General features: G+C 34.6%; 2 protein-coding genes across 2 annotated transcripts; both read left to right on the top strand.

Moving 5' to 3' along the window:
* Positions 1 to 7,447: 7,447 nt before the first annotated feature.
* Positions 7,448 to 7,810, top strand: LOC113696894 (14 kDa proline-rich protein DC2.15-like). Its single transcript, XM_027216281.1, has one exon. It carries the CDS (start codon positions 7,448 to 7,450, stop codon positions 7,808 to 7,810), a length of 363 nt encoding a protein of 120 aa, XP_027072082.1.
* A 2,475-nt stretch (positions 7,811 to 10,285) lies between these two features.
* LOC113696893 (exopolygalacturonase-like) lies at positions 10,286 to 12,827 on the top strand. Its single transcript, XM_027216280.1, has 4 exons — positions 10,286 to 10,429; positions 10,675 to 10,983; positions 11,842 to 12,351; positions 12,591 to 12,827. The coding sequence occupies exons 1-4, from the start codon at positions 10,286 to 10,288 to the stop codon at positions 12,825 to 12,827; spliced, it is 1,200 nt and encodes a 399-aa protein (XP_027072081.1).
* Positions 12,828 to 14,677: the final 1,850 nt, after the last annotated feature.

Below are 14,677 nucleotides of genomic sequence, written 5' to 3'. Positions count from 1 at the left end.
TACTCACTACTATACACAGAAAATTCATTTTTCTCGAGTAGGTATTTATTATTGCACAGGCTCGACACCTGTCAATACATAAAACTCCAGGAGGCACACTTGAAATTAAATCAAATTTTTATAGGTATTATAGAAATTTAAGGGGGACAGTGGAAACCCGTGCCCCCAGTGTAAATCCGCCACTGAAAAGAACTTGAAACAGTAACAATAGTAAAGGATTGGCAACGTATGAAACTATGATGAACAATTCAAAACCATAAAGATTGCATCTAGTGGAATTGGTGTGAGGAAGTTGTTTCTAAATTAAATTTGTTTTCCAAAAGCATTCCCACAGTAATACACTTCTAAATCATATTCCCAACATAACCTATTTAGTCCATTTAAGACTTTCAATCTTTTCTTCTTTTCTTTTTTTTTGTTTCGTTTTTATCAAAGACTTCCATTCTTTTCTTAAAAATACTTTATTCTTTCTAAATTACTCATACAAGTAAACAGATAGCTATGCATGTTGTTGAAGACAATATCAAAGCAAATTATCTACAAGAATTTAATGCAATACTGTAGCAAGATATATCTGTGAAAGAAGGGAGGGAAAAAAGGGGAAAAAAATCAATAGCAACATGTGAGAATATTGTGGATACATATTTGAAAAACAAAGTTTAATACCAAGTCTTAAGTACTTTTATCAAAAAATGCACTAAGTTTAAAAAAATCTTTCAAAACAATTGAAATGCTTTAAATAATTTGGATCATCATGAAGAGATAAATACCATCATTAGGAACAAAAGAAGAGAAAAAAATATACTCAAATTCAAAAGCTCTCATAGCTTGAAAACAAAAAGGGTAATTTCGAAAACCTCCCTTGAGGTTTCTAACAATTTCACAAAGCTCCCTTTAATATTTTAAAATTACACATACCTCCCCTATTGCTTCAAAAGTACTCGACTACCCCTATATAGGATACTTAATGACATTTTTTTTTCAAAAATTTCAAAAATTCCAAGGAAAACCAAAATTGACTTATTCTCTCTCTCTCTCTCACTTCTTTTTTACCTTACTCTTTCTTCCACTTCCTTTTTTGGCCAATTTCTACCATCCATTCCTCTCTGCCTAATATTCCTCCTTTAATTCTATTTATCGCCTCTTGTCCATATTTATCCCCCTCCCTTCCTTTCTTTTTTTTCTCTATTTTCATCTTTTTCTTTTGCAAATATGATTAGGCTTATCCTTTTTTTCCTTTTAATTCTAAGTGTAATGGGTTTGATTCTTCTGCATCTATTTGTTTTATCCAGTTTTGGTTGATTATGGGTGATAAAACTTAGTGATGCCAAAAGTAAAGAATTTGAGTGATGAATGGGCTTTAGAAATGGGTGGTCAAAAAAAAATAAAGGAGGATGCAAAGAGAGGAAGATGAAAGAGCTGCACTATTGGTTGTTGATGAAGTATTAGTTTTCAGTAAAATTTGACGTTGAGTTTTATCCAGTTTAGCACCAAGTGACGAATTTAATTGACTTGTGTAGGAAATGTAAGGGTTGGGGCTGCTGAACATAAATTAGGTTGCGGTATTTTGAGTGCTCGAATTATTGGAATTTATTTTGATTTAAATTGGGGGTGTTTGCTTGGCTTTTGTGGTGGTGTTGCTTAGAAGAAAGCAATCATCATAATTGATTTTTTTTTCCAAGCTTTTATTTTTGGCAGAAAGAGTTTGCTGCCTCTGGTGTTGGAAGAAAGGCAATTAGCGAAGCTCTTTTTATTTTTCCTTTTTATCTTTTTTGACAAAAAGGATAGTTTAGGATATTTGAAAGAATTGGTAGCCTATTGAGCCTATTTTGAAACACAAACAATGAAAGTGAGTGTAATTTTTGAAAGCTAAGGAGAGGATCCTAAAATTGTTAGAGACCTCAAGGGAGGTTTCTAAAATTATCCCAAACAAAAATTATATTCTGACCATTTCACTAATTAATGACAAAATTGAAACAATGAAAAAAAAAAGCTATTTCCAAGTTAAATCAGAAATGAAATTTTCAAGTTAAAAAAAAAAAGACAAAATTGAAACAATGTTTGTCACCCATTGGATTTTTTTTTTTTTTTTGTATAGAAAAAACTAAACCAAGATAGTAACGTTTGTGATAATTATTGTCTTTAAGTAGAGTTGATGCACCTTATACTTAAAAGTTATCATTGTAATGCTAAAGAAGAAAAAAGAGTAAGGATTAAAGATGGGGTGTGATGATAATGCTGAAGTACATAATTGCGTTAAACTTTTGCATAAAAAATTCGTGTCGCACCAAATTCAAATGGTATATTATTTCAAATTGTCTTACTATGGGAAAATTTTTCAAGAAAAGAGTTATTATGCAAAAAATTCTGATCGTGGGGTGTTGTATTGCATTAAATGGGGACCAATTTGCCCTTATAATTAAGGGTAGCAAAGAAACTTCAAAAAGTGATATTTTATGTTTATATTACATAATGCTTCTCCCACTTTATATATTACTAGTGGACAAGGCAAACACTATCTGCATGCACAATAAAAAATTCTTAACACATAAAAATATTCTTAAAGAAAAAGATATTAATTTGTTCGTGATTATTTGAAATTTTATTAGGCTTATAAATGGGAGTATATCTTTTTTTTTTTTTGAAATGAAAGTAAGTTATTGGTGGTTTTTAGAAGGTTTATTCTAGTTGTAGTTGTAAAAGTTAGAGATATTGTGTGTAATATGCTTGAATGCAGGGTATGGAAGATGAGATGTGATTATATAGTGTTCTATCATGCAAGGGTAAAATTGAAATAATAAATGATAATATAATTTCTTAACATCAAATCCAAGACTTGTACATTATACATAGGGAGGGAAAATCACACCCTAGGGGTGTGCAAATTAAGAAAAAAAATAGAACTTTCGTATGGTAAAAAAATGTAGAATTTAATTATTCCAAGAAAAACATAAAATTGTTTGAATTTTTTTGTTTAAAAATAGTAAGATAATGAAGGTCACTAAAATTATTCTTTGTGGAGATTATATAATGTGAATCTTTACCTATATAAGAGTAAAGATATAATAACAAAGTAACAAAAAATTTTAGCACCAAAATCATCCCTCATACTTTATATATAGGAGGATCTATAAATGTATAGATACAGATGTATAGATGTTTAATGAGGCACAAATTTACTTGAATCTTTTACTTGTTTTGATTTGAAATCCATGTAGCAATTTGAAATAGTTAACCTCTCAAGTTTTGAAATTAAAAGTACGTCTAATATGAAATTAATTGAAACTATAAAGGTGATTTATATGTTAAAAAATTGAGACTGTATTAGATGGGAACTATTGAAGTATATATATATATATATATATATATATATATATATATATATATATATATATATATATATATATATATATATTAGAAATTCTTTTTATTTATTCATGGAAAATATAACCAAATATTCCTCTTACATAATCCTCATTTTTCTAATTGAAGGTATCCCTATTCTGTCCAAACGGATTGCCCCACGAGCCAACCTTGGGAACTATTGAAGTATATGAATTACTGGACGTGTTAAAAATTGGAACATGAGAAACTACATACGAAACACTCACTTCCAAAATTCCTTTACCACAAATCTCTCCTTCCCTCCTCTGCTTATTAAATTCCATCATTCCACTGCTTAAACGAATTAACCAAAAAAAGTTCTATTACCGAATGGGATTGAAAATTCAGGTCCCATTGTTTTTCATTTCTCTACTGATTCAAAAAAATTTTCCTGAATGTCAATGTGAATTGTGTTTCCTCCACTACTACTGCACAGGAAGAATTGATCTCAGCGGCAATTTGCTGCTCAAATTTTTTGTTTTAAAAAGTGCAATGAAAGTACTTTGCATATGATTCTGGATGAAGATTCAAACAAATTTATCCCTTCGCATAGGTGACAGTGTGAAGAATGAATCAGCGAAAGAGGTAATGAGATTTCTGCTTAATTAATTCGGGTGAAAGTGTCAAATGAAAAACCTTTTGAATTTCCAACAAAGATATTGGGTTTTACAAACTTTAAATACCACATTTTGCAACTTAAAAAAGTAGAGAAAATACAATATCTGTCCAAGATGCAGTGGATATGTCGCAAGGTTCAAGCTTTACCAAATTGTACTCAACAAATTTTTATCCAAAACAATATCCAAGTGAAGTATATGACTTGGTGTACCATCTGACATCACTGTTGGATGAATATTCTTAATTTGTTGCACAGCCACTATATGATTTAATACGTTGTGATCTCATTGTTAAATGAGCACCCAACTGTAAGATTAATGATATATTACCCTGTTTGGCAACTTAATCGATTAATCAAGTGACCCCCATTACCTGTTAGAGTAAATCTCAAACGATGATGCATTTCATCAGAAATAGTGCATAAATATTGACAATGGGGGTTGGATTTTTTGTATGTAACCTTCTGTTTTCTTTGGCACAAGTGCCAATATTTTCTACATGTACATGTACAGTTAATCAAAGTCGGTTTCATGTTTCAACGAATCAAGTTGACTTTCCAAATTCCTTCACCAACCTCTGATCCAATCTATATATATATCAGTTTGATGATCACCCCAGAGAAGCAAGCTAAGAGATGTAGCAAAAATTATATAGTTAGAGGTTCAAGCCAACACATAAATAACCCCTATGGATATGCTAAAAGGAGTTTTTGGGTGGATTAGTTCAAAAGTATGTCAAACGGCTTCCTTTATCTCTGAAAAGGTCTTGAATCTTTGGAGCTCCATCAAGAGCAAAATACACATTGCGAGAAAAATAGTTTTCTCTGAAAAGGTATGTCAAACGGCTTCCTTTACCTCTGAAAAGGTCTTGAATCTTTGGAGCTCCTTCAGGAGTAAAATACGCAGCATTGCGAGAAAAATTGTTTTCTCTGAAAAGGTATGTCAAACGGCTTCCTTTATCAGGAGTAAAATACGCATTGGAGTTTTTGGGTGGATTAGTTCAAAAGTATGTCAAACGGCTTCCTTTATCTCTGAAAAGGTCTTGAATCTTTGGAGCTCCATCAAGAGTAATACAAATTGGCTTGTTCATAAGGTACTGAATCTTTGGAGCTCCTTCAGGAGTAAAATACGCATTGGAGTTTTTGGGTGGATTAGTTCAAAAGTATGTCAAACGGCTTCCTTTCTCTCTGAAAAGGTCTCGAATCTTTGGAGCTCCATCAAGAGTAATATAAATTGGCTTGTTCTTAAGGTGTTGAATCTTTGGAGCTCCATCAGGAGTAAAATACGACGCATTGCGAGAAAAATTGTTTTCTCTGAAAAGGTATGTCAAACGGCTTCATTTATCAGGAGTAAAATACGCATTGGAGTTTTTGGGTGGGTTTGTCAAACGGCTTCCTCTATCTCTGAAAAGGTCTTGAATCTTTGGAGCTACATCAAGAGTAAAATCAGCAGTAAAATACGCATTGCGAGAAAATTTGTTATCCAGAAATTTTTGAAGAGTCGGATTATTCAGAAGTTGTTGCAGCTCTGGAGTTCAACACATTTTATTGTGAAAAATAGTGTTATCCAGAAGTTGCTGAAAAACTGGGATGTTCAGAAGTTCTTGAACAATTGGAGTAAGATGATCATTTTGGATCTATTTAAAATGTTTCTTCATGAAAGCATACCATGGTGGGTTATCCCGCTGATCCGCGATCCGCTTCATGCTCTGATATTTTAGATATGTTGAGCGATTATCATCAAAATGGTGCAGAGAAGTTTGTTCTTAGGCATTATGTTCGTCAAATTAATGATTAAGATATCTGGAATTCCTGATGTAATATGTTATATTCAAACTCTGTTCATTATATGTCAATGGCATTAGCAAAACATGTGAGCCTATATTTATTAGGACAATGATTTTACCATTTCTTTTCTATTTTGCTGATTATGATCCAATTATTCAATTTAAAAGTTTGTTCCAGTTTCAAAGTCAAAACAAAATTTGCACACATCAAAAGAAGTGGTTGTTTATTTTTCAGGTTGCATCAAAGGAAGAATTTGGCAAAGTTAAAAGATAGCTGAGCATTCAAAAGTGGGATGTGGGATGAGATCTTGCATGCATGATTGATTAAATTGGAACCTTCTCATTCAATTATAATCGGCAATACAAGTGCCAAATTGTCGAGTATTTTTAGATCATTTTGCAATGAATATGGAAATTTAAGAAAACTGAATTTTTTTTTTGACAAACGATAATATTTTTATAGATCTTAACACTTGATAATACAATAGCTAATTACAAAAAGGGGTAACTGCCCCCATATCTTTTCTAGCTAAACTTGCTAGCCAATTTGGGAATGAACCATCCCATTCAAAATTTCTAGTAGACTTGACTGCAAAAATTGGGCCAATGCATGGCTACAGCTCTTAGTAGTTCTAGGAACAAAAGTATACGTTTTTGTCGAGGGTTTTTGTAATGGAACACTTGTTAATACATGTCAATTTACTATGTAAATGTACACATTTACATTATTGTCATCTAGGATATTTTTACACTATTTCAATTAAATTTTTTTTTTTCAAAAAAGTTAATATTTGAACTCATCTTAAGTTTTGCCCATTGGACACTCGTAATATAGATCCTTCAATAAGAAAAAAAAAACCTTTCAAATCTCTGAACTCATTGAGTCATCAATCACTGTCTTCATCTTCAATCATCGAGGTAAGTAGAGTAATTCAAGTGTACATAAAAGAGTTTAAGCTTCAATTAAAGTTCTGGTATATCATTTCAAAAGTAAGTGAATTTGTAGAAAGTTTCAAACTAGGATGGGTTCAACTCATATCACCACCACAGGTCATGGCAATGCTTTCAGAATTATAAGTCACTTATAAGAGTTTTTATAAATCGGCCACCATTATATCCTTTACATTGATAGCTAAATTTGAACACACAATCTTCTATGAAAAAATAATCCATCCTGACTAATATAGCCAACTTGTATTGAATGACGCTGTTAGAATGAATTGAGCACACTAGTCAGGCATAAATTAAGCTCCGCAAAAACGGCTAATAAAGTTGCTTTTGAAGCCATTCAAGCGTTCTGTCTTTGACCGGGTAGAAATAGTAGAGTAGTTGCATAAATAACAAAAACTTTGCCATGCCATTCAAGCTATCATGTAAGGAATAAACCCATTAAGCACGAAATAAGTAAACCCACTAGAAAGTTTACAGCACAGCTAATGTTTGGTATAGAACTATATAGTAGGCTGGGATAAACTCTTAAAGAACTATAAACGCATCCAATGGGTTTGCCAAACCTATGCTTCTGTAGCCGGCTAAACCAAGAAAATTGACCCTCCATGCTCAGTATAAAACCCTCAACCTCTTCCAAAACATTGCACAGCAAAAATCCTTCTTTCTTGACTAAACCAAGAGTGCTTAGGTATTATTGGGGTTTGAGAATATGGGCTCCAAGGCCACTACAACCCCAGCTCTCTTTCTTGCCTTTAACCTTGCCTTTTTCATTCTGGTCAGTGCTTGTGTCCATTGCGCACCATCACCTCCTCAAGCAACTTGCCCAACAGATGCCCTGAAATTCGGCATATGTGCTAATTTGCTGAGTGTGATTGGGATCTTCGGTGGACCTCTCATAACAAAACCTTGTTGCTCTCTCCTTGATGGCCTTGTTGACCTTGACGCAGCCGTTTGCCTTTGCAAAGCCATCAAAGCCAATATTTTGGGCATCCACTTTAATCTCCCACTTTCCGTTGCCGTGAGTCTGAATGCTTGTGGCCGGCAAACTCCACCAGGGTTCATATGTTTCTAAACAGATTTCCGTGTTTACTGTTCTAATGTGCTTTTCTTTTGTTTCTCAACCATGAATTTACTTCTAAAGAAGTCCTCTCCCTAAATAGTGGTAAGGGTAACTTCTTGTTACTTTGTCATCATGTTATATCGGATTTGGTGTTTGTACTTTCGAATAAAGTTTTCATGATGTAAGGGTAACTTCTTTGTTACTTTGTCATGATGTAAGCTCAGTCGGCTCTAAGCTTGTATGTTTCTATGTTGTGATCAGTGAAAAGTTAAAAAGCTTTTATATTATATTCATGTCGCCATTTTCAGACTCTGTAAAAGAACACTACATAATTTATAAGCGTAAAATTGAGGATTAATGCGTGGATATTTTCGTTGTTGGCCAAGGTTGTCAAGACTCTGAAATATCAACGTCCTAAAAAATTCTATCCTTTTTTTTTTTTTTGTGATGTTGTGAGTGAGAAAACATCAAAAATATGTGATGATTAAGCCACTCTGATGTTGTTTTGGTTTTGGGATAAATTCCTTTTATCCATTGCCAATAGCTGGAGTAATTTGTTACCGTAGTGTTAACTTTTGAAATGTTAAAATTAGGAGGGACAAAAAGGCATATACAAGGAGGATGAATCCTAGAATATTTTTTTGCTTTCAATTATTTGCAGCCATCGATCATTTACCTTGATTTATTTTTGCAAAAGTTTAACTAGAAACCATTCCTCCCGAAAAATAATTGTAGCTGCACATCCCAACAACTATTTTCTGCATTAAAGATTAAAGCATAGCCGAACAAAGCCTGAATGTACGATAAAAATAACCAACATAATTTTACGTATTTTCATTCTAAACATTCGAATATTTGATACTATATTAAGAGTAAATTATTTACACTGACAGTCTAAACTATTTATTAGACTATATTATAAAATAAGAATAAATCTTTTATACACTGACAGTGTATACACTATCATTATTGAATTAATGACATGTGTGCAAAAGTTCAATTTCAAATTAAAATTTTGTATAATTGTCATTTATCCAACGCTATACTATCAGTGTAGGAAAGATTAATTCTAAAATTAATAGTTGGGGTGCGATTAACCAAAAAAGAGAGTGTATTTAATATTTCCCTCCATCTTTATTGGCAAATTTATTTGTTATGTTGAACAAAAGTTGTCATCTCTTTCACCATTTGGAAAAAAAAAAAGGTAGGAGATGAAGTGGATGCAATGATCACTGAGCAACTATGACTCCGTGCTGCATGTCCTTCCTTATAATTCCTAGATAGGTAATGGGCCGTTAAGCCTTCCTAGCAGCTTTTTTTTTTAAAAAAAAAAGGGCTCTTTTTTGCTGCATTAGGAAGATGATGTTTCGCTTATTAAAGTTTCTCAACCGACCTCCTAATGTTTCGGTTGAAGAATGTGGGACTCTTGATTTTCTTCAAATAATAATGTACATAATTTGGACAAGGAAATTGGTACTTAATAGGATATTATACGATATTTGTTTGTCTAGAATATAGGATAATTAGTAATTACTGCATGGAAATGCCATTTTTCCAATAAACCCTCATTCATGTATACTTACACTTTTTGGCTGCAATAGCAAAGATAACATTTTCACACGTTAAAGCTTCTGAACTGAGGCCTAGTGTTAAAGGGAACATCTAATGCTATTGTCGGTTGAAGAAGGTTACTCGGACTCTTGATGAATGATGATTAGTTTCTCCAATAATAATATACATAACTTTATTTAATAGGATATTTTATGATATATATTTTTCTAGGATATAGTATAACTTAATGAATTGAAATCCCATTTTTCTAATTAATCCTAATTAATGTATTTATAAAGACAGGGAATGTGAAAAATCCTTCTAGCCAAACAATTGAGAGTTCTTTTTTTTTTTTAATGCATAAAAAAGGAATGAGTAACATTAAAGATCAAGGTGGCTCTTCACATTCTGAACGTATCGAGGGTGTTCTTTAAGAAAATAATTCGGAGGATTGGAGAAAAAGAAACGAATGGTAATAGAACATTAATTTAACTACCAAACTTAATTACTCGAGGAAAATGTAAGTATAATTTTTATGTGACATAGGAAAAACAATTCAAAATCAAAATGGTAGGAAAAGATATTATCTCAGACGAAGATTCTTTGGGTCAAGAAAGATATGCACATTCAAGCAAAGACATTACAGATGGTAAATATGGTAAAATGGAAAAATATATTTGCAGGGAAAGATTCTAGGATTTGATTAAATGAAGATGGGAATCCAAAAGGTAAAAATATAAAGAAGATAAAAGCATGTATTTATACGTCTTCCTTGAATATAGGAGAAAAGATTGACAAACGAGTATAAAGGCAATCAAAGATTTACGGCCTTATTTTGGCCATTCCTATGTTTGGCAAGAAACCAAAATACATGTAATATATTTAGTATATAAAGAACAAGCTAGAAACCAATGCATTTCTCAGAATTCAAGAAACATGGCTTCAAGATCTGCTTTTGGGATTCTTATAGTTTTCATCTTCCTCTGGACTGCTGCTGATGCTTCTGCATTTTTGCCACCTAAAATCTTCAATGTTCTGAACTATGGTGCAAGAGCTGATGGAAACACAGATAACAGTCAGGTTAGTTTGTGCAGACTAAATCAGCCAACCCATGGGATTTTCCAAAAGGGAAATCTACTAATGTTCATTATGAACTTGATGTTTTTACAGTACTACTTTTCAACAAATTTGTGTGGAAGTATTTCTATTTTACGTACTTTTGTTATTAATTTCTCGCCCACAAAACGAAAAAGAACTTGTGCAGTTTGAGGTTATTGGAAAGTGGATTAATATTTTCTCTTTTGTTTTTGGGTACTTTTGGGAAGGCATTCCTGAGAGCATGGATTGATGCTTGTAGATGGAAAGGAAGGAGCAGAGTTTTGATTCCAGGGGGAATCTACTTGCTGCATTCAGTAACATTTTTGGGACCATGTCTTGGAGAAATGACATTTATGATTAGAGGGACTCTTAGGGCTCCTAATAATCCTGCATTGTTCTTCACAGACACTTGGATTGGATTTCGTTATGTTGATAATTTGAGTGTGAAAGGGGGTGGATATTTGGATGGTCAAGGTGCTTCTGCTTGGCCTTACAATGATTGCTTCAAGAACTCTCAATGCTTGTCCCTCCCTATTGTAAGTTCCATTTCTGTATAGCATACTTCGCTTTTTCTTTTTTCTTTTTTCTTTTTTTGGGTGTGCGTGGGGAAAGAAATTAATGATTTTGAAGTCTCTCTCGACTTTAGATTTTAACCCCAAAAAAAATATATTTTTCTCTTCTTTTGGGGGAGGGGGATCTTTAATCACCACTTACCCTTATAATAATCTCTTTTGTCATCTTAAATTCTTTACGAATTGTTGCTCAATTATCAGGTTGAATATTTTGTTTAAGGCTAGCAGATTCTCCTTAAGCTTATTATTGGGAACACTTAATATGAGTACGCTGTTGTACTATTTGATAGGCAACCTTTGTTCCTGAATTGGTATTAGGCTTTGTTGGAACTATTAAGTTACTCGAATTAGGACTTGATTGAAGAGGGATTAACTATAATCATCCTCCTTCGTTCACACCTTGATAATTCCTTAACATTTCTAGTGAAAAATTTAATGTATTTCGATAATTATGAGTTCGATGGAGTGGTTATGCTGTTGTAATTTTCTTTTTATAGGAAATTTGGAAAATAGTGCACAATTAACCAGAGAACTTCCAAAGATTACAATAAAGAATAAATAATATTCTACAAAAAAAAAAAAAAAGGTATTTCTGGTTGTATGTTCTGGACCAAAGGGTCCTCACATTTGCCCAATTTGGTCTAAAAAGCTTGATTTTGATCAAAGTCTATTCTTCTTGAAAGCAAGTGTCACATCATTTAAGAAGTAAATACCTTATCAAAATTTTCTTCTTTTGAATGTTCATTACAGCTTTTCTGCTCTCTCTATATAGCCTAATATCAGGTCTCTGCTGTTTTCATTTCCCTGATTTGATCCTGTCAGAGTTTGAGGTTCGACTTCATCAGGAATTCCAAGATTCAGTACATAAGGTCAATCAACAGCAAAAAGGCCCATATCAACCTTTTTGCATGCGACAACATTAACATCAGCTATGTCAGGCTGACTGCTCCAGAGAATGCTCCAAACACAGATGGAATCCACATTGGGGCCTCAACCAATATAAAAATATCAAGAGTGAACATAGGAACAGGCGATGATTGCATATCCATGGTCTCAGGCAGCCAGAACATTGACATTTCTGAAGTTAATTGTGGCCCTGGTCATGGCATCAGCATTGGAAGCCTTGGCAGAGGGTTTGAGAATGAATATGTTATGGGCATAAGTGTAAGGAATGCCACTTTCAGTAATACTCAAAATGGTGTGAGGATCAAGACCTGGTCGCCTTCTTTGTCTAGTTTGGCTGCAAATATTAGTTTCCACAACATCATAATGCAAAATGTTAACAACCCCGTCATTATTGATCAGAAGTACTGCCCATCTTGCCCCCCATCGGTATGATTTCTTTTCTTTACGTCCAATTTGTACACTGACAGTGCAGTAATACCGCTTTTACACGGCTTTGGATGCATGACATATAACATCTATTGCAAATCAAGATTCTCTTTTTATACACGTGACACGTATCGAAATTTATACTGATGGTGTAAGAAAATTTAATCGTGTTTTCAATTGATACTAAATCCGCTTTCTTTTGCGACAGTACTACTTAACAATTAATTTGTTGCTTTTAGGGTGATGAATCAGTCTCAAAAGTTCAAATCAGAGATGTGAAATTCAGCAACATTTGGGGCACATCCAGTTCTCAGGTTGCATTATCTTTGCAATGTAGCAAATTGGTGCCATGCCAAGACGTGAAGCTCGTGGATATTGACTTAGCTTACAGAGGCCAAGGAGGACCTGCAATTGCATCTTGCTCTAATGTTATTGGCACTTCCTATGGCAGACAGGTCCCTCGAGGTTGCCTATAGTCCTCTTATCACCATATTTTTAGGCCTCCAAATCTACTGATGGTTCATGTTCCACAGCAGGATCTTTTAGACAATTCTTTCTAGTGCATATCTTACTGAGTTACCTTCCTAACATAGAAGAAGATTTAATGGGCATAGGGTCCATTGAGTTGTTATGAAGTTTTCCCACATGATATATTTCAGCAAACACCAATTCTATCAAGTTTTGAACGTGTGTGTGTGTGTGTGTGTGTTTTTTTTTTTTTTGCAAGAACTATGGGCCTGTTTGGAACCTAAGTTTTTTGGGAGTTTGTCTAAAACTTTACTGTAGTGCACTGTAGAAGTTTTTGAAAAAATTTTGTAGAAGTTTTTGTAAGGTAAAAAATTTTGTAGAAGTTTTTGTAAGGCGCTTTTTTTCCTTTTCTTTTTTTTCTCTTTCTCTTTCTTTTTCTTTTTCTTTCTTTCCTTTTTCTTTTCTTTCCTCTCTTTCTTCTTCTTCTTCTTCTTCTTCTTCTTCCCCGTTACCTCAGCCGCCCCCAGCAGCAACTCCACCTCCCGCCACCCCTCTCCTCCCCTCCCTCCGCCACCCCACTCTGCCCCCGCCCTTCCCCTCTGCCCCTTCCCCGCCGCCCCCTCTGCCCCTTCCCCCTCCTCCCGCCGCCTTTCCCCTCCCCCCGCTGCCCTCCCCCCTTTGCCCCTTCCCCACGGCCTTTCCCCTCTGCCCCTTCCCCGCCTTCCCCCTCCCCCCGCCGCCTTCCCCCTCTGCCCCTTCCCCGCCTTTTCCCTCCCCCCGCCGCCCCCCTCTGTCCCTTCCCCCTCTACCCCTTCTCCGCCTTTCCCCTTCCCCCGCCGCCCCTCTCTGCCCCTTTCCCCCGCCTTTCCCCTGCCCCCACTGCCCTCTCCTTTCCCTTCCCCCCCCGCCACCCCCTCTGCCTCGCCACCCCTGTTCCCCTTCCCGCTTCTCACCATCTTTCTTTCCTTTCTTTTTTTTTTTCACAGAGAGCTGGGGGAGGAATGGGGGAGACGTAGAGAGGAAAAAAAAAAGGACAGGAGAGGAGGATGGCAGGGGAGGAAGAGGAGGAGAGGAAAAAAAAGGGGAAAAAAAAAGAAGATCGGCACCGACACCGGAAATCGGCGCCAGAGCCGACGATGGAGGTGGTGGTGGGGGAGGAAGAAGAAGAAAAGGGGAAGGGAATTTTGACCGGGTTGGGATAGTGGAGGAAAAAGAAAGCCAAAAGGAAGGGAATTTTTTTTATGTGTGTTTTGTGTATTGGGTTGGGATGGTGAAGGAATTTGTGTGTGTTTTGTGTATTTTGAAGTGCGTAGGTAAAAAATTTTGAGAAGTTTTTTGAGATTCCTGTAGCAAAAGTTGTTAAAAAACTTGTATGTAAAAAACTTGCCCAAAAAACTAGCTTCCAAACAAGCCCTAAGTTACACTAAACAGATATCTCGAGCTATATAATTGAGTGACGAGCAATTTGGTGTGGAAAATAATGCAGAAGAAGAAGTAATTGTGAGGTTGTAGCCAAATCAAATCGAATAAAACTTTTAGAATTATCAAATAAATAAAATAAATGGAAAACAATGAAAAAATTAAGAAGTAATCGAATTAAACATGCTTTGGAAGAAATTATATGTTCATGGTTTTTACTTTTAATCAAAATTTGGTGGTGTTTGGATTGCAGTTTTCTACAAAAAAAAAAATGCATTTTCGTTAACACATTTTTCAATCACTTTCTCACACACAGGAAATCGCTACAATACTTTTTTTTTTACAAAAAAAATTTACAAAATAACACCACCTTTACCATCTTTTTTCGTAATTAGGAATGAACAAAAACACTTGGCAAATGACAACTACCATAAAGTAG

The sequence above is a fragment of the Coffea arabica genome, chromosome 6e (genome assembly GCF_036785885.1).
Source record: "Coffea arabica cultivar ET-39 chromosome 6e, Coffea Arabica ET-39 HiFi, whole genome shotgun sequence".
Classification (NCBI taxonomy): Eukaryota; Viridiplantae; Streptophyta; class Magnoliopsida; order Gentianales; family Rubiaceae; genus Coffea; species Coffea arabica.
The sequence above is the reverse complement of the archived record's forward strand: the minus strand, read 5'-3'. Positions and strand labels throughout refer to the sequence as shown.